At 38.5% G+C, this 23,162-nt stretch overlaps 3 protein-coding genes and 1 long non-coding RNA gene across 11 annotated transcripts; 3 read left to right on the forward strand and 1 right to left on the reverse strand.

Annotated features, from left to right (window-relative positions):
• Positions 1–2,076: 2,076 nt before the first annotated feature.
• On the reverse strand, positions 2,077–12,352 carry LOC103969057 (uncharacterized). 4 transcript variants are annotated; one of them, XM_009382474.2, is made up of 14 exons: positions 12,165–12,352; positions 11,835–12,078; positions 11,630–11,722; positions 11,390–11,480; positions 10,479–10,545; positions 9,154–9,196; positions 8,024–8,195; positions 7,748–7,846; positions 6,756–6,824; positions 4,890–5,028; positions 3,872–4,070; positions 3,619–3,752; positions 3,498–3,525; positions 2,077–2,488 (listed from the first exon to the last, which is right to left on the reverse strand). In XM_009382474.2, exons 1-14 carry the CDS (start codon positions 12,327–12,329, stop codon positions 2,295–2,297), a joined length of 1,737 nt encoding a protein of 578 aa, XP_009380749.2. In that variant the 5' UTR covers positions 12,330–12,352; the 3' UTR covers positions 2,077–2,294. The 4 variants fall into 4 exon arrangements, with proteins under 4 accessions (XP_009380749.2, XP_009380748.2, XP_018675301.2 ...); XM_009382473.2 differs by having other exon boundaries at positions 3,495–3,525; XM_018819756.2 differs by having other exon boundaries at positions 2,077–2,491; positions 3,495–3,525.
• Positions 12,353–13,044: 692 nt separating this feature from the next.
• Positions 13,045–15,060, forward strand: LOC135624227 (uncharacterized). The gene is made up of 2 exons (XM_065127645.1): positions 13,045–13,157; positions 13,393–15,060. Exon 2 carries the CDS (start codon positions 13,395–13,397, stop codon positions 14,943–14,945), a length of 1,551 nt encoding a protein of 516 aa, XP_064983717.1. The 5' UTR covers positions 13,045–13,157; positions 13,393–13,394; the 3' UTR covers positions 14,946–15,060.
• A 6-nt stretch (positions 15,061–15,066) lies between these two features.
• LOC135624228 (uncharacterized) lies at positions 15,067–16,141 on the forward strand. Its single transcript, XR_010491623.1, has 2 exons — positions 15,067–15,700; positions 15,782–16,141. It is a non-coding gene; the product is annotated as an uncharacterized LOC135624228 (long non-coding RNA).
• A 1,652-nt stretch (positions 16,142–17,793) lies between these two features.
• Positions 17,794–22,674, forward strand: LOC135625260 (uncharacterized). Of its 5 annotated transcripts, none has more exons than XM_065129791.1 (7): positions 17,794–17,982; positions 19,052–19,076; positions 19,186–20,522; positions 20,720–20,770; positions 20,845–20,943; positions 21,355–21,513; positions 22,325–22,674. In XM_065129791.1, exons 1-7 carry the CDS (start codon positions 17,809–17,811, stop codon positions 22,457–22,459), a joined length of 1,980 nt encoding a protein of 659 aa, XP_064985863.1. In that variant the 5' UTR covers positions 17,794–17,808; the 3' UTR covers positions 22,460–22,674. The 5 variants fall into 5 exon arrangements, with proteins under 5 accessions (XP_064985863.1, XP_064985864.1, XP_064985867.1 ...); XM_065129795.1 differs by lacking the exon at positions 19,052–19,076 and adding an exon at positions 18,059–18,147 and having other exon boundaries at positions 17,820–17,962; XM_065129794.1 differs by lacking the exon at positions 19,052–19,076 and adding an exon at positions 18,059–18,120 and having other exon boundaries at positions 17,820–17,962.
• Positions 22,675–23,162: the final 488 nt, after the last annotated feature.

The raw sequence follows: 23,162 nt of genomic DNA on the forward strand, positions 1-23,162 counted from the left end.
ATGGACTGGAGAGTTCGTGTGGAAAGAAGGTGGTGAGGGGTTTCGCATGGCCAGCTTGCAATTGCACGTCCAATGGCGATCTGCTACTTAAAGTTGGTGCAGTGCCAGCGAGTAACGCAGCTTAATTAGTATGCTCCATGCAGTTCTTTATTGGACGCGCTTGAGACAGAGGTGTTCTCCAGCTGTTGGTGGAGTGGACGCGTTGACTGTCTTCTTTGATCATTTGGTGGGCAGGATTGGAATCCCGAGGGGAAGAGACTGTGAAGGGGAAGGTGCATAATAATAATGATGATAATTATTATTATTATTATCATTATGATGATGATGATAGCGAATTTTTAAAAAATATATTTAATTTTGAGAAATTTTTAGAAAGTATCCTCATTTAAAAAATATATATAGTTTTTTTCTTCGTAAATTGATTTTGTCATTGGTCAATAATAATTATAATCATAATGATGATACTTATAGCAAATTCCTAAAAAATATATTTAATTTTGAGAATTTTTTAGAAAGTATCCTCATTTTCAAAAAAAATTTATAGTTTTTTTTCTTTGTAAATGATGATTTTTTCCTTGGTCGCACTTGTCGTTGATTGCCTTCGCACTTGCACATGTTGATCATGCCTATGCTTATATGTCATTGGTTGAGCTCTAATCGCCTACACTTTTGTCGTTTGCTTGTCTTCGCTCAAGCTGTCATGGATGATCGTTACATACCTGTGACACCTTCGTCAATAGATCATTCGTCGTTTTTGTTTATTTATACATATGTTTAGAAGCATGTTTTGATTTGTTTGTGTGTTTTTGCTTGAAAATTATGAGCATGAACAATTTGCACAATTGCATAGCTATCCCTTATCATAATGAGCAAAATTGCTCCAGAATGATTCAGTTTTTACATGTCACGGCTTATTTTCTATAGGTTGTGATGTAAAGCAAAACGTTAACCTACCTTAGAAATCCCAAGTGATACAAGGTTGGATAAAGGTTTGACGTAGTGTTGGATATTGATTGGATTCACAAATTCGCGCATCAAGTCTACGAAAACTTGCTAATGCACCCGACACTCGGTGAGTAGTCTTTTGTAGATTTACGATTATTTATTTACCTTCTAAACTTTTTATTTTCTCATTTCTCTTTTATACACTAAGCGTTTGTTGAATTGCTTATAAAGTTATTATTTTTGCACGACTTCGAGACTTGTTCATCGTTTGTTCATGAACTAATCAATTTTTTCTTTTATAATTCCTTTGGGATCTATGTAAGGTTACAACCAAGTTGACTATTTAAGGATATATAACGTAAAGATATTTCATGACTTAAGCAATTCTAACTAAGTTTGTGACAAGGTAAACCTCTAGCCGCGTCTTCAGCACAGACTCTTGATTGCCCACACCTCCGTTGTTGATCACTTGTGTCACGATCAAAGATGAGAAGGACAAGATACACAATCATCGACAAGAGCTAATGGTGCGTTCAATGGAAACGAAGTGCAAAATGATGTAAGAAAAGGTTCCATCGAACTGCAAAATGATCTTTGTACGAAAGAAAAGGTATTGGTGAAAATTTTTGAAAATGAAGGTGCTATATGAATTTCATAAAATTAATTTTTTTTATAAAAATAATTCTACTACTACTACTACTAATAAAAATAATGTTTTTGTCTCCAATATTCTTCAAATAGAATAAAATATAATAATATAAAGAAGAATAAAATAGGATACATGTTCAGATTTTTAGGTGATTCAGTAGTAATGCTAAGGAGACATGGCAACTTCAAAAAGGTTCATGGTCTTTTGCCACAAATACAGTTATAACCATTTTGGATGCTCTAATTTGTTAGTACGTAATTCTAGTTTATTAAACCAGATAAGAAATTTTATGCTGGTTCAAGTGACAGAAACATTACTAGCATCACTTGCACAATCACTTAAAAAGGGCTGCTCAAGAAATGCCACAAGATAACTATTACACTAATTGCTACTACATCAAGATTACTAGTATTTTATAAGACAAAAACCTTTTGTATCACTTTATAACTTTTCACAGCACCCACTCCATGTTTCATTCAACCTTTCAAGAATGTTGTCTTTGATTTCAGGGCACAAAGTCATAACATTAATTTCAACATTGAAAAGTTTTAAACATGGGCATAGCAAATAATAATTACTCTCCAATAAACCAACAAAGACAGCTAGCCCAAATATATCAGTCATTTTGGAAAGCCTAGAATAAGTTCATTCAAAGAACTACATGGATCTACATGTGCTGACACCTGCTTACTTGACGGTGTTAAGAGAAACCGTCATCATCATCGAGGAAATTTTCATTGTCATCACTGTCTTGTTCGAAGATCTGGTATTCACCATCACTGTCGCCGGCACCTGCGGCATCATCAGGTCGCCGATCCTTGGATTCTTTGTTAAATGGGAATCCCCGTAGGAGCTCCTCCAGGTAATCATTCGATATCTGCTCTCCCAGGTTACCTGCTTCATATACAGGAAATTCCTTATCCTCATAATCGGCATTATAAAGATGCCAAAGCAGTAGAAACATTACAACATCCCACAAGAAAACATCATTTTTTGTGCTCGCAGAACACCAAGTAAAGGAAGACATGCACATACACGTATATATTAGCATGTCATACATATGAAAAAATGAACTGAATCATAAACCTGATATTTTTTCGTATCTTCGAATGGCAGTTTATTTTAAGTATAAAATATGTTTGTATAACCACACAACAAGGTCCATAAAAAGCACAGGTTTATATTTACCTAAGTTTATTTATTACATCTAATGAATTTGTCCATCTTGTTTTCAACACTACAAAAACACAATTAAAGTAACTTGATTTTCTAAATTCAGAAATGTGACTGGTGCCGCAGAATGATTTAAGATGAGGCTTCAGAGAGCATACTAGATGAGAACAGCTGTGACAGAAATCTATAAACTTATATCCATAATATAACAATTCATCTGCACCATAAATAGCTTTAAGGAGACAGCAAGACAGCAGAGAAGAAATCCCAAAATATGACATAGTTATCATGGTACTTTCAATTTAGAACCATGCCGGTCATATGTTGCACATGTGACTCAATCCAATCACAAACTGCATCTTAGTAAGCATCGTGAAATTTTGCTCATGGCATACCAATCAATTGAAGTGATGCTGCAAATATAGACGTGTAGTGTTTATATAAGCTGGTTATGCCTTATCTACAAATATAGTTTCAGATCTAACAACATATAACTAGCAGTGCTAGCTAACCCTTGTCATGTAGGGACACGTAACATGATCATAGAAATATGCAAGCATTGATCTACATTAGAAAGAAAAGATTGAAGCATAAACCACATCTAGTTCAACTCTCATCGACAAACATTATTCTACTGGAATAATAAAAAAGGTTGTTAAAAAACTTTGGTCAGGTAAAATGATTCTATATGTGAGATACAAAAGAGCTTGAAGGATACAGGAGGTACCACCATCAGGAAAAAACCCATCTTCGCATGCCTACAGAGGGAAAAGACAAGCCAAAGTTAATTGAAAAACTAAGACCAAAGAGAAATTTACAGAGAATAAATAAGTTAAGACTTAATATATTACAGGTGGGGATTCATATCCATCCAATTCCTCTTCCTCTTCTTCATCCTCAATCTCACAGTTATCTGTCCTGTCTGGATCCATATGTCCATGTTCATTAGATTGAATAGACGTCACCTCAGCAGAACAAGTAGTATCTGCAGATAACAAATTAGGATCCAATGTTCCATCACAAATCAGTAAAATATGGCATATATCTGCATTGCTATGATCAGCTAGGTAAGGTCTCAATACAATGGAAGGTTATGAAAACAACCTCTGTTTACAAGTTGATCTTCCTTTTCACATTTTTGAAGTCTGCTCAAGGCTCCATTTTTCTTGGACCTCTCAAAGAGCTCACGCGTATAATTTGTCAGCTGCTTTGCAGCATCATTAGGATATAGCGACAGAAACCTAATACTCACATGCAATCTCAGGGTTCTAAGAATGGCCCCAGAGAACCAACCTGTTGTGTGCTACAAACAAATTAGTTAGGTGATTATGCATGGCAAAAAGGTTCCAAAAAAAATGCAGTATTTGAGATGCTAAATTCTCAATTTTGACACAAACAAGATGTATGACCACTAGAAGCAACACCAGCCTTTACAGTGAATGAATTACAAAAGCGGACAACAGATTATCATGTCTATTCATATATCAAAGAGGCGAGGGTGGGCCTTAGTACAACGGTAACCTCTCTATATTCAGAGGTAAGGCTGCATACATTACCAGTCCCAAAACTTCGCATGGGTATGCCCATATGTCAAAACTGAAAATTGATTTTTTCCAGGTGCCAGATGGCATAGTTAGCTGGATAGGATGCTATGACACAGATGAAGAGGCAGCATCTTTCCCTAACTAGAAAACATAGCCCATGTATTATCACTTACCAACTTATGTTGACTGCAACTCTACTAGCATCATGTGTTGTGAAAGAAAAATTGAAAATATGGGAGTTCAACTATAAATACCTACAAGGACATGGAAACTAAAAACAAAAGCCATTGATAATTTAAAATGAAATCATGACAGCAATTTGACGTCCCTACTGACATTAAATACATGTAGTTGCATGTCACAAAATCACAAACTATATATTTAGATAAGCATATATAACATCATGCTCAATCAAGATGATCTGGGTCTCTTAGTATGAGCCAGCATTAAACAGGATGAACTGAATCAATTTAAATCTAAAGTACCACCAAATTACAGCTCTTTGAAGAATAACAAATTCACAGCCATCAGCGTGTACAAACAGATAACCACTCAACATGAAAAATGCCAGAACTTACTGAACAGGCTGTCTGCCTCGTAGGTTTTCTAATTTCTTGCTGAATAAAGCCATCATCTAGTTCAAAAAGTTGTAAGCAAATAAAACTCTTAGACGGCCATACTTTAAAGTGACAGAGCTCCTTCTGAGTCTGCTTTAACCTGTTGGCAAAACAAAGCAGTACGAGTAGCGGAAGTTATAAGAACTGGAACATATTCAAGCTTAGGTAATTAGAATCAAAGAAAAAGATGTTTCATCAAATTAAATAAATTAACCAAACAAGTATGATGGATGCAATGAACTCTTGGTAATCTTCAGCCATGAAAATTAGAAAGGAAACGGGTTCCAGTATTGCTAGTATTTGTAAATTGCAAGTCTTTTTTATCTAGGAAATGAGATTTTATTTGTTCAATAATCTAACCAACTCAAGGCATCAAGCACACAGTTGAAGCATTATATTAAACTTGACATCGGCCAGTCACTCCCTTATCTAGCTATCAGAAGTTAATAAACTTTCCACAAATTTGCATATATATGATATCCAATAAAATTTTCCTTCTTTTCTAAGGCAAGAGATTTGACGATCTTTTAGATATAGGTCTAAGTTGCAATATATACGATACATGAAAAAATGACAAAAAAATATCACTACAGAATAAGTCATTACTATTTTAGTAGATATAAAGTTTTGCGAGTAGTTAATATTGATAGAGGTTACTGTAGTCTAGCTGTCACACTTACCTAGTCAAAAGCTTTAAAGTTGGTTTACAACAATTCAAGTTTCTATTGTTCATAAAGATAAGAAACATCAAAGACATCTTAACATATACACATATTTTTTAGATACACAGATGTTGATCGGTATCATAGATATTCATAGTCAATGTAGTCATATTTCATGTGTATATACGATATATAACCTCATTTCACGTGTATCATTAGTGTTCACCTGTACAACATCCATGTATAAGACTATATGTACAACCATACATAACATCATTTACAAATATATGCTACCATATATAACATATTTGACTTAAATTTGCAAATTTGCAATTACCATCAGATAGCACACTTACTATCAATGTATGCTTTTAAATGCATATTAATATTTACACAAATAAATCATTATTTAAATCTCTTAAAATTACATATGAAGGATATCTCCCAAGTTATGGTGGCATAAGATTGTACGACTTAAAGTCCCTAGACGTGCCTTCATGTTGTGGTTTGCTATCAACATGAAGCTGCAAACTCGTGATTCCTCAGCTAAAAAAATTGTTTGACAGCAATCTGAAAGCATTTACTGACAAAGTAGTATTGAATCCATATTATATACATTCTTTCACTGCCTTGTCACTAAGAGAATCTGCAAAGAGATCCTAAGGTTATATAATATCAGCAAGCTCTTCACAGGTAAATCTCTAGTAAATAGAACAGGAAAAGTATCAGGCTGCTGTAATTTTTAAGTCTTAAGTCTTAACCAGAAAGAATTACAGGACATTTCAGAAATGTTGCTACTCAGATAAGTAACATAAGGATGGAATCAGAACTTAATTCAGTTCATTACACAGTGGTTGATAAATAACATAAGGATGTGTAACCTTTGAAAGTCTATATAAATGCATGCTTTTGTATACACTTTAATTTTCAACCCTCCATATAGAAAATAGCTAGAAATCTCATTTTGATAAATCACAATTTACCCATCTTCACCATCACCAAATTAAGCAGAATGTACTTGAATGCCTACAACATTAGATAGATAGTACCTTGTTTGAAATTATATAATTTTTTTTCTGTAAAGAAAAATGAAAGTATAAAAATATAGCATGATATACAGCTACTAATTATAAACTAGGATATACAGGAAACAGTTAAAACTCACTCAGTCTTTGCAATCTTATCCTCAAGATTTCTTAATTGAGGTGGTACTCGGAAATCAACCTTTTGGAATCTGTTTAAAGACATTTTAGAGCATGTTAAAAGGAAATATATATATCACTTCAACCAGGTTGCAAAAATATATATATAATTTGGACTTCACATGAATTTTCAGGATAAAATTATAATGTCTTTTTATTTCATTCAACAAATCCAAGTGAAAGAAGGCTAGCATTTCATAATGATAAAAACATCCAACATAAAAATATTTACCAGAAAAAGGGTTTTCATGTCAAATATAATGTACAAGTTCTATACTACAATATGTATATAACTGAAGCTGCAATTTGTTATTATATTAACAAAAAAATATGCTTGTGAAAACAGATGATACAAATATGCAAATAGGTATGCTTCAGAAGTATGCAACGATGCAATTAGATGGGGAAGGGACAAACTATAAATGATTAGCAAAAAAAGTGTAGTAGTTGAAAAACAATAGTAGAAGGCAGCACAATAAATGAACCAAAACATGGCAAAAAATTAGACCATGAATCAATAGCATGCTCGTAACAATCAAATGCTTGTACTCAGGAATCAGGAGAACATTACACATTACTTATAATGATGTGCATTAGCTGGTCACAGAAAAGTTCTAAATTAAATTTCTGATCCCACATGGAATATCAGCTAAATCACAAGTAAAATAATATAAAAGAAATGGAAAGATGAACAGACAAGACATTATGGGATAATCAATCTTAGGGTCGACAAATCTACGACACCATACTTATGCGGTCAACAAATCTACCAAACCATACTTATGAATGACCGATAAACACTTGTAGAGTGAAAAAATGTAAAGCTATATCACCATAGTCCTTCAGTTGTAACATATGGAAGCCTTCTAAGTGCACCAGAAAGCATCTTGCAGACTACTAGAATATCCTCACAGAAAGACAAGCATCCACAACATATGTAAGCGTAATTTCTTACATGCGTGACTCAGGATCAGTGCGAGGATCATAACCTTTCCTGACCCAGAAACGACCATATGGTCCAGTAGAAAAGTAGTATCCAGCTCTAAAAAGAAGCCTGAACAAACAAGATAGCATGAACATGAATTTAAGAACATATGACATTGGAAACAGGAAGCAAAGAAAGTATATAAAGATAACAGAGTAAACCAACACAAACTTTGAGAACAACTTGTCAACTAATTATTTAAAATTCTGTTGTGAATAAAATTCTTAAGAAAAGGAATAGAAAGACCTTTTCAGCTGGTTTTCAGAGACCTGCTGGCCATCATCCAGCAAGCGCTCATGAAACGACCATCTGGGCCATATGGGTTTTTCATCAAAAAGTTTTGATACAGCAACTTGCCACTCCCATTCAGGATTGTCTCTTGAAATGTGATCTTCCCAGTTGAACTTTTCAGGAATTCTTATGTACCTTAAGTTCCACAAATAACAAGAACTCGAGAAATGGAAGTTGTAGAAAAAAAAACAAAGCAGAACTTGCTACATTTCAGATATAACATGTATATTATTACCATTTCATACTTATCTAAGCTAAAGTAATCTATTAGAAATACTACAACCAGATTACAAAACTCACATCATTCTAAGCTGTTGCCTGTAGCTTCATCAGTATATAGCTATTGAGCTCAATGTTAGAACCTTTTTTATCATAAGATTTCTATAACCTAGATGGAAACTATCAACAACCAGAAGCCTAATTTAGAAGCAAAATTTAAAAGCAATCTGTCTAAGTTAACATAAAAAGTGTTCAGATGACCAGCAAACGTCAGGAAAACGGAAAACCATTAATGATCATAGGGAGGATGAGTTGAATCAAGCCTTTATGTGGTCACTGACAAAAATAATAAATATGGTTGTACATATGTAGAACTTATTTGAAGGCAAATTTCCAAGAAACAATAAATCATCATTTAAGCTGTTAATCATACGATGCTTTTGAGACTGTAAAGGAGGAGAGTGAAAACAATAAATCCTAATTGCAATTTTATGCCTTCTGGAACAAAGGACAACGCCAAGAAAAGAATGAACTTTTGACCTCTTTAGGGAGTGATAAATCTCAAGAAATGTTAATCATGCTTATCCATTGTAAGTTTGTGATTCAATAGAACAACCCTATAGATTCAATTTATTCTCCATCCTAAAGCTTAGATGAATATTCCTGCCTAATTAAGTGTTTGTTTAAACTATTTACTAAACAATACAAATTGAGAAGAAAATTTTCCTTGTTGGTTGGCAAAAGTAGAATGGTTCAAACAATTACTATGAGAATTATTCTCAAATTAATTGATAACATTATTAATGGAAAAAATGATACAACAAGCTCATATGAAGGCTTAAGGGAAATAAGGCCAACAAGGATATTTTCTATGTCGAAAGGTATTGCAAGGCACCGCTCAATGTTTATCTGCAATGCAAAAAACATGAGGCCAATTGGCATTATTTTCTCATAAGCAGACACTATGCATAAAATATGAAAGATCTAAGTTCCTAAGTTACACAAAATTACAAAATTTGACAGCTATTTAACATAGAAAAGATTTAGCAACTTGACAACAATGAACTCCACTACATTTACAGTTGATAAACAGCCAATATCTCCAACAGGAAGACAATAAGAAACTATACATCAAGAAATGCATGCATCTATTTGTAAGATATAACATATAAAACTCGCACAATAGGAAAACCTTTTTAAATATCTTCTCATTGGCAATCACAGGGCACATGTCTAATTTACAGGATATGAGTTGTATGTGACTCTTTGTCAGTGGCACAGTAGTTGTCAAATTTTATCCTTCTCAAAAATGGGTGTATTTCTTGTTCTAAAATGACTTATTGCAGCTGGCTGTGTTTGTTAGCCTTGGTATTGTCTTATGTATTACTTGTCATAACATGCTCACTGGTGACATGTCTTAGTATTTTTGTGATGTAGTGGTTATTTTTGTGAGTTTGATGACGGAGATTTTCAGTTCATATTGCAGGGACATCTTAGTGCACCTTCATAGAGATGTAGTGGTTATTTTTGTGAGTTTGATGACTTCTTTTCAGTTAGAGATGTACTACCACTACTACTACTATAACAACAACAACAACAAGATATATCTCAACTACTTAGGTTGGTTAGATAGATCTTTTCCTGCCACTTACAGCAATATCATTAGTCAAATTTAGAGCAATCAAATCTCTTTTTCGTGTTTCCAATAAAGTCTTTGTGGGTCTCTCTTCACCTTCCCTCCATCATTAACTCCAGTTGACTTAAAACTAAGGCATCAATAGGCTTCATAGAGCATGTTAACACCATTTAAATAGTATTCCCTTATTTTATTGTATATCAAATTAACATAGTTATAGAGAGAGTCTTGGTACAATAGAAAGGATGCTTCTTTGCAACCTAGATGATCAAGTTTCAAGTAACAAAATAGTCTCTACGCTTATAGGGGTAAGGTTGTGGAGCAGTGGGTCATCCTTTTTATCGTAGTACACCAGATTGCTAATGGTTGTAAACCATTTCTTATCTTTTTCTTTTCTACTAGACTCATCCATCTCAACTTCCTATCTTGGCAACACTAAACTTTTGTGCATGTTTCCTAACTATCCGACCTTCCAATCCAAAAAAAGAGGAAACAGTGTTAGACAAAAAAGGGAAAAAAATGCATGAAAAGGAACTAAATGCTAATTGAAGATACCTCCCACTTGTGCTCCATGACTCCTCTTTGAATGTGTTTTGAGAACAAATTTGCTGGTGGGTTAAGCCTATATACATGAATAGATAGAAAGAACACATGGTGAATGTGGATATATAACTTGATAAATAGATAAGTAGACAACTACAGAAAATTCTCAATAATCATAACAATGATGAAAATCACCACAACCATTAAAAAAAACACATGGCCTTGATGAAAATGGAAAAAAAAACCTTTAAAATTATAAGTAACTATCAAAACATAACTCTGTCTCAAGTCTGAGATTTTCAAGATGTATGCATATTCGGTATGTTGATCCACACTCCATTAAATCACTAATGTGTCTTCAATGTCTCCACTTTAGCATGTCAGTGATAACAAGTTTCTTTTATGCAAAGATAGACATGAATTGGGAACGCCATCAGAGATGCCAATAGAAGAAACAGAATGAATTTGAACATTGGTGTCAATGGGAAGACAGTACTTGCACCTAAAGGCAGATGAAATCGTAGCAATTAAAATAGTTAAGGGTATTTCATTCATATAAATTAACAAAAAATTTCTAGAAGGTGAATGATGTTTGAATAACTGCAAGGACAAACATACTAAAGATGTGAAATTCATCTATGTCCTGGATGACAAGTACAGGATGATAGTATGGATTAAAGAAGAAGGAAATTTGTATGCCAAGAAGAAAATTTAAAAAAAGAAAAGACAGGGTCAATGCCAATTAAAAATTCATGATCATGTTGCCATAGCAGCTATAAAATATGGAAAGTGCCACATACAGGAAAACAATATGGAATGGAGTAATTCATTCCTTCTTAAGCTCATAAGTAGTTCCCTGATCAACTGGTGAATTAAACATTAAAATGATAAGATATTACCACAACACAATTAGAACATCTTACACGATTTTCTCCGGTCTATCCTTCAATGAGAAGAGTGGTGGCACCATCATCATTACGTCTGCTCCATCCATGTCCATAGTGCCAGCATTTTCTGCACATCAAAAAGATGAATGGTTTATTATCAAAGAGCATAGCATCAGAAAGTTCTTGATATTAAAAATAAAACTGAATGCACGCGTTCAAACTATGGTTCCAGGAACAATCATGAGGTAAAATCCAGAAACACCAAAGTACCAGTACCTGGGTCTGATGCTTCATCCGGCGCCCAAGGTCTCTTCTTTCTTCTCGCCTCTGCAGCATGGACGCCAAGAACATGCTGGTAGTCCACCATTCCTGGGGCATAGTCCAACACAACTGTTAAGCATAAACACCATAAAAGAAGGAAGAGCAAAGGCCCTTTTTTCTGGGACAAACAGGTAATGGGCAGAACCAGAGCCAGGCCCACCTTCAAAATGGTATGCATGGTTCACCCGTGCAACGACTTCCGCTGACAGACTCTCTGCTGGCGGAGGCTGCGCGCTGTGTCCGCCTTCACAGGCTCCGCCTCGGGATCCATGTTCTCCTCCCCTGGTTTTGCAGAGTCTGAGGAGAAGACCGGTCGAGGACCGGAGTTCACCGAAGGCCGGGTGGGAGTAAGGGTCCTCGGGGCGGAAACGAAGCTCCAAATTCCCGGTCTCCGAACTCCTAACCTATCGAAAGGAAAAGCTAACATTCTTTGAGCCATCATAGGCAAAAGGAAACAAGGACAGATCAAATCTTTAAGGGCAACAAGAACCTTAGCGATCTCGGGGAGGCCGCCAAGTGTCTCGATGGCGCGAGCGGTTGATGAAGGGTAGCCGGGGTAGTGGACGGCGAAGACCGCGGTCTCCGGAAGCACACCGGAGACGGCTCCGTCTCTGATGACGGAGGAGGTGGAAGCTTCCCCCGGGGCGTCGCCCATGGCTTCAACGAGAAAGAGGTGGGTTCTTGTGGTCGGTCGACAATGATAGGGTTTTAAGAGCTACGCGCCCGACCCGATGCTTTAGGATCCGCAACTCAAGATTAACGGGCTTGTACCAAACAAATGGATCGATCATATTGGGTCGGGTTTGTCTTACATAACCCTTTCATCGGGTTCGAGTTCGGCCCAGGTCCGATTAGAGAAACCGGGACCCATAAAAAGTCATCATCCATTTCCTGGGTGATTCAATCGTGATAAGAAGCACGGTTCCTTCCCCTCCCTTCTACATGCCCGTGTCTGCGTCGTGACTCCAATCGTTTCTCTTTGTTATAAAATGAATTCGAAAATCTTAGTAACTAAAAATAAAAAGTTAATTCTATTATGAATTAATTTTTTTATGTTATTATACCAACCATCGACAATTCGATATACTTAAATTGACATATATATATATATATATGCACGTAAAATAAAATTGTGAGATGTTCTGTTTGGGGGACCCATAAAATCTAATAGCTTGAGACACGTAATACCTTCATGGCTGGTAGCTAATCTTCTCTAATTACACATCTAAGTATAAGCTTTCACCTCACAAACTGCTTCAAACATGACCTGGTCTTTCCCTCCCCGAAGTAGAAGAGCACGGTGCTGGGAAACCCGACTTCTTCTCTCCTCCCCTCTCTCGCTCTCTCTCTCCCTACTCCTCTGCAGGCCTCAAAAACCATTGCCACCACCTGCTGAAATAAAATTGCATCTGGGTTGTGAGAGAGAAATAGGAGGCATGCATGATTCTGAGAGATCCATGCATTATTGATTGATCCTGTCAAGGTAAAGGTTTATTCACCGTGTTAAATCTTTCTGTTCCTCTTATTACTGCAGTTTTCTTGTAACTGAAGTCCAAGAATTTGATGATACAAGTGATCCTTCTCATCGTTATCATGATTGTGTCCGAATCTGATCAAAGAAATTTTGTGATAATTTTTTCTATTTGTTTGAAGTCGAGCACAAACAATGCTCATTCACATTTCTAATCTTTTGTTTCTCATCATGATGCATTCGGTAGCCATGGCTACATCCAAGCCAAGCACTCCCCTCAAAGAAAAGAGCAAGCTGGTCTCTTCAGCTCACAGCATCACCGGTGACTCGCGCCGGCAACGAACCTCTAAATCATCGGTCCCGAGCTCTCCTGAAAGAGAGATTCGAAGAACCTCCAAATCATCGAGACCATCATCGGTCCCGAGCTCTCCTGAAAGAGAGATTCGAAGAACCTCCAAATCATCGGGACAATTATCGGTCCCGAGCTCTCCTGAAAGAGAGAATCGAAGAACCTCCAAATCACCGGTCCCGAGCTCCCCTGAAAGAGAGACTCATCCACCACAGCGCAAGGCATTGATCAGATCGAGCAGTGACAGCACCAAAAGAGACAAGAGCCTTCCCCAGCAGCCATCTGGTGGCGTTGCCAATGTCACCAAGCCGCGCCTGCTGGCAAAAAAGCCGCAGGAGAAGCCTCCGTCGCCTTCCCTCCAGCCACACAAAATGCCCGCGACGAACACCGTCAAAGAGAGACCATCGATCAGGGCCTCCTCCTCCTCCTCCATGCCACGAGCTGCAGGATTTTCGAAGCCAGCCAGTGCTACAGACAAAGAAGCAAGAACTCACGGTGTCGGGCGGACTCAACCATCTGTAACGGCAAGAAGCCCAGGGAGTGTCATCTCCATGAGAAAGGAAACCAGGATGACTACTGCAAGTACGGATGAAAAACTAGGTGTTACAGAGCAGGAGCATAAGGAGGCACAAATCCACATTGAGGAACACGAAACCGGGCCAATCATTCCTGTTGAGGAACACGAACATGAACCAGTCGTTGAGCAAGATCAAACAGAGGCACAAATCCACGTTGAGGAACACGAACCCGGGCCAGTCATTCCTGTTGAAGAGCACGAACATAAACCAGTCGTTGAGCAACATCAAGCAGAGGCGCAAATCCACGCCGGGGAGCACGAACCTGAACCGACTGTTACAGCAGAGCAAGATCAAAAGGAGGCAGAAATCGATGTCAAAGAGCATGAAGATCTCAACGAGACCAACGACATCGTCGAGGAAAAACCTGACCTACAGGAACCAAGGTCTCCGAGGCAAGAACCTGAGCCCACAGTGAATGATGATGGACATGGTGACCATCATGAAGAGATCAATGTGCATCATCATGCCAACGAGGAGCTCCTGCAAATCTCGGAAGAGAAATCGGCAACCGAGACCATCGAAGAGCCTCGAGGTGAACAGTGTGAGACTGAAAACACACAAGATGACGCAGAGGAGGACAAGAGTGTGGTGGCAGAATTGACCATCACCGAGAACGTAGAAGTTGACGCAGAGGAAATTTGTAAGGCTGCAAATGAGAAAGCAGTGGAGTCGTCGCCGGCGGTAGCGGCGTCCAAGAAGCCCGCGGCGATGCAGGGGAAGAAGAAGGAGGCGCAGATGAGCAACGACGTGATCGAGGAGACGAGATGCAAACTGTTGGAGAGGAAGAAGAGCAACGTGAGTGCTCTGGTCGGAGCGTTTGAGACCGTCATGTCCATGCAAGACCCGGAGGGTCAAACTAGTCAAAGACAGTAGAACAACTCGGTGGAAGAGTCAACAGTCAACGTAGAGTCCATGAACGCAGTTGGATCCTATTACTCTTAAGGAAACATCAGTAATTTCAGTACTATTTTTCATAGTTCTTTTTTTAATGGGGATGAATAATTTTGCATGATGCACGATGAAGATGTATACTTCATGGAGTTGAGGTATTTGGCGTTATTGTCAGAATTGTCGTGCATTTTTTATCTTTTTGTAATTAATCATTATAGGTATTTAAAAATCTATACTTTAAATCTACTAGTAGTCATGCATTATTGTTGTTGTTGGTGGTGGTGGGAGCATCTCGTGCTGAATGCAGGGAGAAAGATGACGAAAGTGTTAGAACAAAACGCAGTCCCTTCTCACGACCATTACGTGGCCGCGCCGGTGGTCAACAACCTCATCGATGTGATTCCGGACGAGAGATGAATGGAACAACACATCCCGCGGAGGAGGACAAAAGATGCGGTAATGTGACAAGAGAGGCAGGAGGCTGGATAAAGATGGAGGCGATGGAGAGGAATGGGACTGTGTGATGACGCGCGGCACGAGGCAACGTGTTGCCATCTCCACGACGAGGGTAGGTGGCGCTCTCCCCCCTCCCGCGCGCCGTTCTTAAGCCTCCTCCTCCTCGTCATTCCTACTTTCAGGGCCAGCGAGGCGCATGGATTGGTGGCAGCGCATGGTTGTGCTGCCGGCGAAGAGAGCCCTCGTCGCCGTCGCCGCCCGTGTCAGGACCAGAAAGGCCGGCAAGTCTCTCTCTCTTTCTCTCTCTCTCACATCCTGCAATCTGTGGACATGACGTGAGAACAGTGCGTTCATAGGTGCAGGACGCGGCATGCTGGTGAAGCTTCGCAACGAGGTGCAGACGTGCGGGTACGAGGACGTGCAGGTGATGTGGGAGATGCTGCAGAGGTCGGCGGCGGAGCTCGCGGGAGCTCCAAGGGGCAGCAAGCAGACGCCGGCGTGGTCGCGTCGGACCTCGTCGTCTTCGGCACGGTCGGTTCCGCGGCCGCTGTGCCATGAACGGAGAGGAAGCAGATCGTAGGAAGACCCTGCATGGCCTTCGATGGGGTTGACTGAGATGTATTCAGTGCGTTCTTCTGCTACCTTCGTTGTTTATATGATCCCCCGGAAATGAGTGTTCTAAACAAAGAACTAATAGCTTATAACATGATCAGAATTCTTTAGATTGAACATAACAAAGTAATAATCAACCAAAATAGCTTGTAATTGAAGCATCAAGCCAACCAGATCAATTACCCAGACCCATAATAATAATAATAATAATAATAAGAAAGAAAGGATAGCATTATGGAGTTCCATCATAGCTTGTCCGGATGACAATAATGCATTTTGGAATCATCTTCTCAAATAATGCCTGGAAGTATCATATCTTTGGAAATACTAGCCATTGACTGAGAGAAAAAGTAACTAGAGTTGATGGGGTTCCGGTGTACCGGCAATAAGGTGGTGATGGTCCCCGTGAGGACTGTGTTCTTTACTACAGGCAGAATGAGATGAACCATCCACGTAGCAGCCGGCCATGTCCGGCATGCACAGATTAGGTTGGTGGCGAGGACAAAGAGGATTAATGGCAAGGCTCCAAGCACTGCCTTGTCGTGGCTTCCATTTCTATCGTTCCAGCGGAAGTAGCTACTTCACTAGTTCTGAGCTCCTTGTCAGGTTCTTTGCATTTGGAAGATATCTCAATGGAGACAGTGCAGACGGAAATCCGTCTTCAAGAAGAAAGGGCATTAAACTGCTTCCTCTATTAGATGTGATATTTCATACCTAAACTGAGCTTGATCTGTATACAACACTAAAGAATCAATTATAGGATCCATCTCAAATAAGGCAAAACGATGAGAGGTTCATTTGGACGATTCTTTACAGCTCGGAGAGATTGCACCAACGAAGATTAGTGATACGATAAGATCAGATGACTTTTTTGTCCATATGAAAGTCACATTTAGTAGTAGGAAAGTCAACTCAGAGAACTCGCACCACTAATGCAAACACTAATTAATCTCTATGTCTTGGAAAAAATAATGACCTTTTAGATCACATCAAAAAATTCAGACTTGTATTGAAGCATTGTGCTGCTTGTAATCCTTTTCGTCTCTCTTGCAAGCAATCCTCTTCTCCCTTAGGAAGGCAGTGTGGAGTGAGGGAGAAGAAGGATATCAAAGGGAACATGATGTGGACATGTCAATGCCCTCCTTTTCTTAACTAAGATTAAGCAAAGTTAATGGTTTCTTAAAGCACTTTAGTGAGATGATTATGCTCACTAATAATGGTCAATGATTCCAATTAAATAAATCAGATAATGATGACATGGTGGTACATCACACCATAAAGTTATTAAGGTTGTACACCATTCGCCATCAAGAACAGACACTGTGCCTAGAATTGGATGCAAAGTTGGTGGCGAAATGGCACCTTAAGTTTCATCTCAACTAGGACAAAGTAAGAGCAAGAGGAAAGGTGAGCTAATAAAAAGAAAGCTGACATGAAGCCATACTGAGAATAGAAGCTGATGTTGAGACAAATTTAGTAGCTGCATTTGCCATCCTGTTTTCTTAGATCCCCAATATTAATTAATTAATTGATTATATATATATAACAACTTAACTGAGATTTTAAGAATATATTATATTTTATAATTAGGGATCGAAATATTATAAAAATCCATCAAATAAATAGATTAAAAATAAATAAAAAATAATTTAATTTATCTTTACCTCGGAAAGTTTCTTGGGAGGTCCAAATTGTTCAAAAAGGAGCAACAAGAAAAGGGAAAGTGGAAAGGAATAGATTGAGAAAGAGGAGGCGGATGAAAAAAATTGGATCTTTAATGAATGGGACGGCAGATAAGTCTTTTGAGTCGTGGGCTCCTCTCTCTCTCTCTCTCTCTCTCTCCCTTGTCCGCTCCACCCCGCTCCCCTCGAAGCGTGATCCAACAACCGCCTCCGCTTCGCTGCTACGAGCTCGTCCGTCCTCTTTGGCAGGTCGAACATTAAATCCGCAGGTCTCTCTCTCTCTCTCTGTCTTCAGCCCATTCCCGACTCATTGCCTTTTTCTGCGGGTTCTTTGTTGTGGACTAGGCCGATTCCAATCTCTCTGCCCTCCTCCGTGTTCGTCGCTGTAGAATACGCGGCGGTTGAAGGTACGAGGCGAGGAGGACAAAAAAGAGGTTCTTTTTTTGAGATGGATCCTGATTGTCGTCTGAAAGATCCGATCTTTCTGCCTATGCATGTCGAATTTTGGTTCAGATTGGGAAGAAAAGAGGATTTTGATTCTACTTTTTGTTGATTCTCTTATTTTTTTTATCGCTTTGGCTCCATAGTTCCAGATTTTGTCAGAAAAAATCTGATCTTTGCTTTTGAGTACGTCGATTTTAGGGTTTGAGATTTTTTTTTTCCCCTTTCGTGGCCTCAGGTGTTGTTCTTTGATGGTATAGTTTTGCGCTAATCTAGATGATGTTAGAATAGCTTAAATATTCTGATAAGGATTAAAGCTTTTGCTTTGTTTGGTCGACTTGTCTAGGTTGCCCTCGTATACGTACGTACACTTCCTGCATATTGGTTTTCCTTATTGTAATTTTGTATCTGAGATGGTACAATTTTGGTTGATTATGAGAACTTCAAATAAATGTTTTGATAGGAAAACAGAATATTAGGTTGCCTATGGAAGCTAAAGATTTCTTCTTTTCTAGTTATATTTCTTTGAAATGACTAGTTTAGCATGTCTTTTGTTCTTCGTGTGTTCTTTTGGTGTCATTTTATTCCAAGAAGACTCTTTTGGTGACATGAAAAAAATGTCATACATATTCTGTTGGTTGTATCATGCAAGTTTTGTCACACCGGCATAATAAGTATAATCCTATGTCATTACACAGATGATGAGATAAGACGAGCTGGTTGTTTCTTTTCGTGTGTCATCTAATCTTGTCCACCCATGCGTATTTTGTTAGCATTTGATTTCTTACAATTCGTATCATGAGCGTGAACCAATTCCCTAGTAGCTGACAGAAGCATTTATTTATCTGGGTTTTCTGGTTCCTTTTCTTGATCATTGGCCTGCTTTTCGATCTCCAGTTGGTGCTTTGGTGGACCAGAGTCCGTATGTATACTTGACGAATATATCTAATTACTTATTTTGAGTATCCCGCCCTGCCGATAAGTTTTCTCTGTACATGGTGATTCTTACACCTTGGAAATGTTTGTTGTAGAGCAAGTTCTACCACTGTCTGCAACCTCACCGTCTGCCCCATATTTTTATCTCGACATGGATGAGTACTTGGGCAAGAGAGCAGCTGGAGAACATAACTTTCCTAGAAGGCCCAGCATTGCTTCTAGAAACCAAAATAACCGAGGCCGTAGTGTTCACTATCCTGACAGGCTAGGATGCGGTGCCAGGCAAAATACCACAAGGGGTGCTCTATTTGGTAGTCAAGAAAAATATAAATATACAAGGGCTCCCTTCAGTTCCATGAACTGTGAAGCCATGGATGCTAGCTCTTCCAGATCATCTCCTATTTCTAGTGGCTGTGGTAGGTCTTTCCGTGAACAGAAGAACAAAGAATTGCTGAGGGAATCAACTATTGCAGAAAGTAGCACCAAGCAAGATGAGAGTGAAGATTTGATCAACATTGACCAGCAGGTTTATGTAGAGATTCTGAATTCTGAATCACAAAGGAGGTTGGAAGATTCAGAAGGCATTTCTGTGACCACAGAGCATTTCAAACCTTCAGTTCTTCAGAACATTTCTACCAATATAACTGAGTCAAGCATCAGTGCATCAGTTCCAAAACCACATAGACGAATCAATAGACAATTTGGCACAGGAAAGCAAGATCCTTCTTCAAGTTCCTTTCTCCATCACTCAAACGTTTCGCATAGGAACTCCAGTCATGCTGTTAAACCGATCTCTCAAAGGTTGAGCTCTGGGCCAGAGACATGTAGCCTTAAAAGTTTAAGTTGCACATCAATATCGGATATTCTTCCTTCAGGTTGTTCATCTTCTGATTTCACACATCATAGGAGAGCTGATGCAGTAAGAAAGAGGCCATCTGGTGGAGATAGCTCTGCTGCCAGAAGCAAGGGTGCAAGTGCATCATCCGGTGGAGGTTATGTAGTTCCCATGCATACTGGTGCTGGCTCAAGTTCATCTAGTAGGGATCAATCAATGCATCAGCCCATGTCAAGGACCAGAAACCAGCCTACCATCAGGGACGGGTCAGTCTCAGTTAGAACTCATAGGGGTTCAACTGAAGAAAATCAAATGAGGTTGTCTGTTCAAGGTGATGATAGCACCCTTCTATTGCATGAACCCATTATGAATCCTGAATATCAGTGGGCACAATTTTTTAGTCCAGATACACCACCTGAAAATGCATCAAGATCATCACCTGCTTTGTACAATTTGTATGGACGACCAGGTTCAGGCAATCGGGCTTCTCAAAGTACATTACTATCTCAACCTGAAGATAACAGCACACGGATGTTCTATGGCTCTTTGAGAGATAGAGATGTTTATCGTCGCTTCAACATGGATGGATTTGCAGAGGTTTTCTATAGACTCTTTTACTGTATGGTTACAAATTGTCTTTTTACATGTTTTCTAGAAGCAATTTGCAGTATTTACTTCAACATCGACAAGAGATGCTAGACATCCTTTAGGTGTCATCACTCAATGAAATTATATTTTGTATTGTACATTTGAAATGAGCCCTTAGATCCAAAAACTGTTTCATATACATGCAGGTTCTCTTGGCACTAGAGCGGATTGAACAAGTTGAGGCATTGGCACATGAGGTTCTTGATCTCTACTTGTGAGACCTTGTATTCTTATTTTTATCATCTGAATGAGGTTATCTCTGTTCCTACAGCAATCGTTGATGTTGGAGACAAGTTTGCTTTTTGGTCGGCTTAGCTTCCATGATCATCATAGAGATCTGAGAATGGACATTGATAATATGTCCTACGAGGTAATACCTTTGTGGGCGGTTTCTGTGAATTGATTACCGATTCTCGCTGTCTAGATTTTTCTTGTTTACATAACTGATGCTTATGCATGCTTCTTCGTATGTTCTTATCTTGGAGTAATTCTGTGCTAGTCAGGTGTAGGCATTGTACAGTATGATGCCCTTTAATTTTTTGATATGCCACTCGTGACTCGAGTTAGGTTCCCCAAATGTGTAAATGGTTATTTTCTGTTGTGGCTTGCTTTATGTAAACAAAGCAAGATAGCAAAATAGTATAAAGAAATTGATAGCTTTTCCACAGTGTAACTTCATATTGATCTCTGTTCTGTGGAATATGAAGTTCTTTGCTTCCTCGTTTTTTTGTTTTCCTCCCCATTTAGGAGTCACTTCTGATTATGAATCTTTGATGGTCAGGAACTGTTAGCCCTTGAGGAGAAAATGGGTACTGTAAGCACAGCCCTGTCAGAGGAGCAATTGTCTAAATGTCTTGAAAGAAGCATATATGAACCTACCCATCTGACCACTGGAATTACCTTCTGCTTTGATGAGGATATGAAATGCAGCATATGTCAGGTATTTTGATCTTTACCTGTATCTAGGAATTAGTGTAGCATATTAGTTTAGTATCAGTAGAGTACATACCTTACAGACGAGCTATTTATGATTTACTGGCACCCATACATTTCGAAAGTGAAGGACATGATATGGAAACAAACAATGTCCAACTATCGTGTATAACCTTTGCAGCCCCATGCAACAGACCTATTCTATAGCCCAGGCAATGGCTCAAAATCAATCTTATCATTTACGAAATTTCCGCATGGATGTTGAAAAATTTTCATTTCAATGTAACTTGAAACTTTGTTACAGCAGTACTTATATCCAGAACACCTGGATGATATGTTATAGGTTCTAAAGATAATTATACTCATAGAAGTAAGATAATAAGTTTATACTTCATAATAGTATTTTCTTAATGAATCATATACTTGTATATACTGTATGTACAAAAATATGAAGTGATTGTGTATGTGGACATATTTGATGGCCAAGTGTAATGTGGTGTACTGAGGTTATTTACTGCTCAGGCATGTAGGTGATAGTTTTTGGTTAACCTTCAATTTATCAAGTTGATCCATTATTTGTGTCAAGTGTTGCCATCTGCTGCAAGTGCTCGGGTGGTCTGTTGACTGGCCTGAACCGGTGAATGAAATCTAGCCTTGACCACATAACATTTTGTTGTGCTTGATCTGCTCACAGCCTGTGGATTAATCATTGCTGGCTAATTATTTTCTCTAGAATGCCCAAGCAATCTTCAGAAGTTTAGCCATTTATGTCCTTGTTCATTTTTCTGGTTGAGGTTGATGTGCTATCTCCATTTCAGGAAGAATACATTGGTGAGGACGAAATAGGGAAGTTGTCCTGCGAGCATCGCTACCATGCCACATGCATTGCCCAGTGGCTTCGGCGGAAGAACTGGTGCCCGATCTGCAAGTCATCTGTCCTGCCATCACAGTAATCTGGCTAAAACCTCAGCCGTTTGTGTCCTCTGTGAATACAGACTTGTAATAAATCTAGGATTCTTCCTCATGTCTGATTGATTCCCCAGACATGTATCACAACTTTCAGAATGTTGTGTGGGACAATGCCATATGAAGCAGCTCCTATATGCTTTGTTACCTCTGTTTTCCCAGCTGAAATTATTTAAGAATTTAAAAAGCCTAATTAGGATTATTGGTGTCGGTTTGTGATAAATCAGCTTAAAATATTTTTGATCAAATTGATGTTGGGGTGAAGAATGTTGGAAGTGACTTCAGATTAGTCCTATGTGCTATCTTGTATATTTAGATGGAGGACTCATAATTTTGAGGATTGAAACATTTGCATGCAAGATAGATCACATTGTTGATAAGTATTGTTTACCTCTGAAATTGAAAATAAATGGATTATTTCTGTAATTTAGAATAGGCTGCAGGTTTTCTTGCAATGCATAGCTTTTCTTAAAGAGATAGATGCTATTCACATTGCAATCTGTTCTTCCTATGCTCCATGCATTGCTCTACACAAAAAAAGAACCAGTAAATTAACACATATCTGATATTTCTGAGGTTGTTTTGTTCATCAAAATAGGAACAGCCAGTAAACAGGAAGAACTAAAAAGATCTTTGACTCTGGAAACTTACACAAACCATTATCCTTCTGCCACGTGGTTAGCTCTGGAT

Source organism: Musa acuminata, chromosome BXJ2-10 (assembly GCF_036884655.1).
Source record: "Musa acuminata AAA Group cultivar baxijiao chromosome BXJ2-10, Cavendish_Baxijiao_AAA, whole genome shotgun sequence".
In the NCBI taxonomy this organism is placed as follows: Eukaryota; Viridiplantae; Streptophyta; class Magnoliopsida; order Zingiberales; family Musaceae; genus Musa; species Musa acuminata.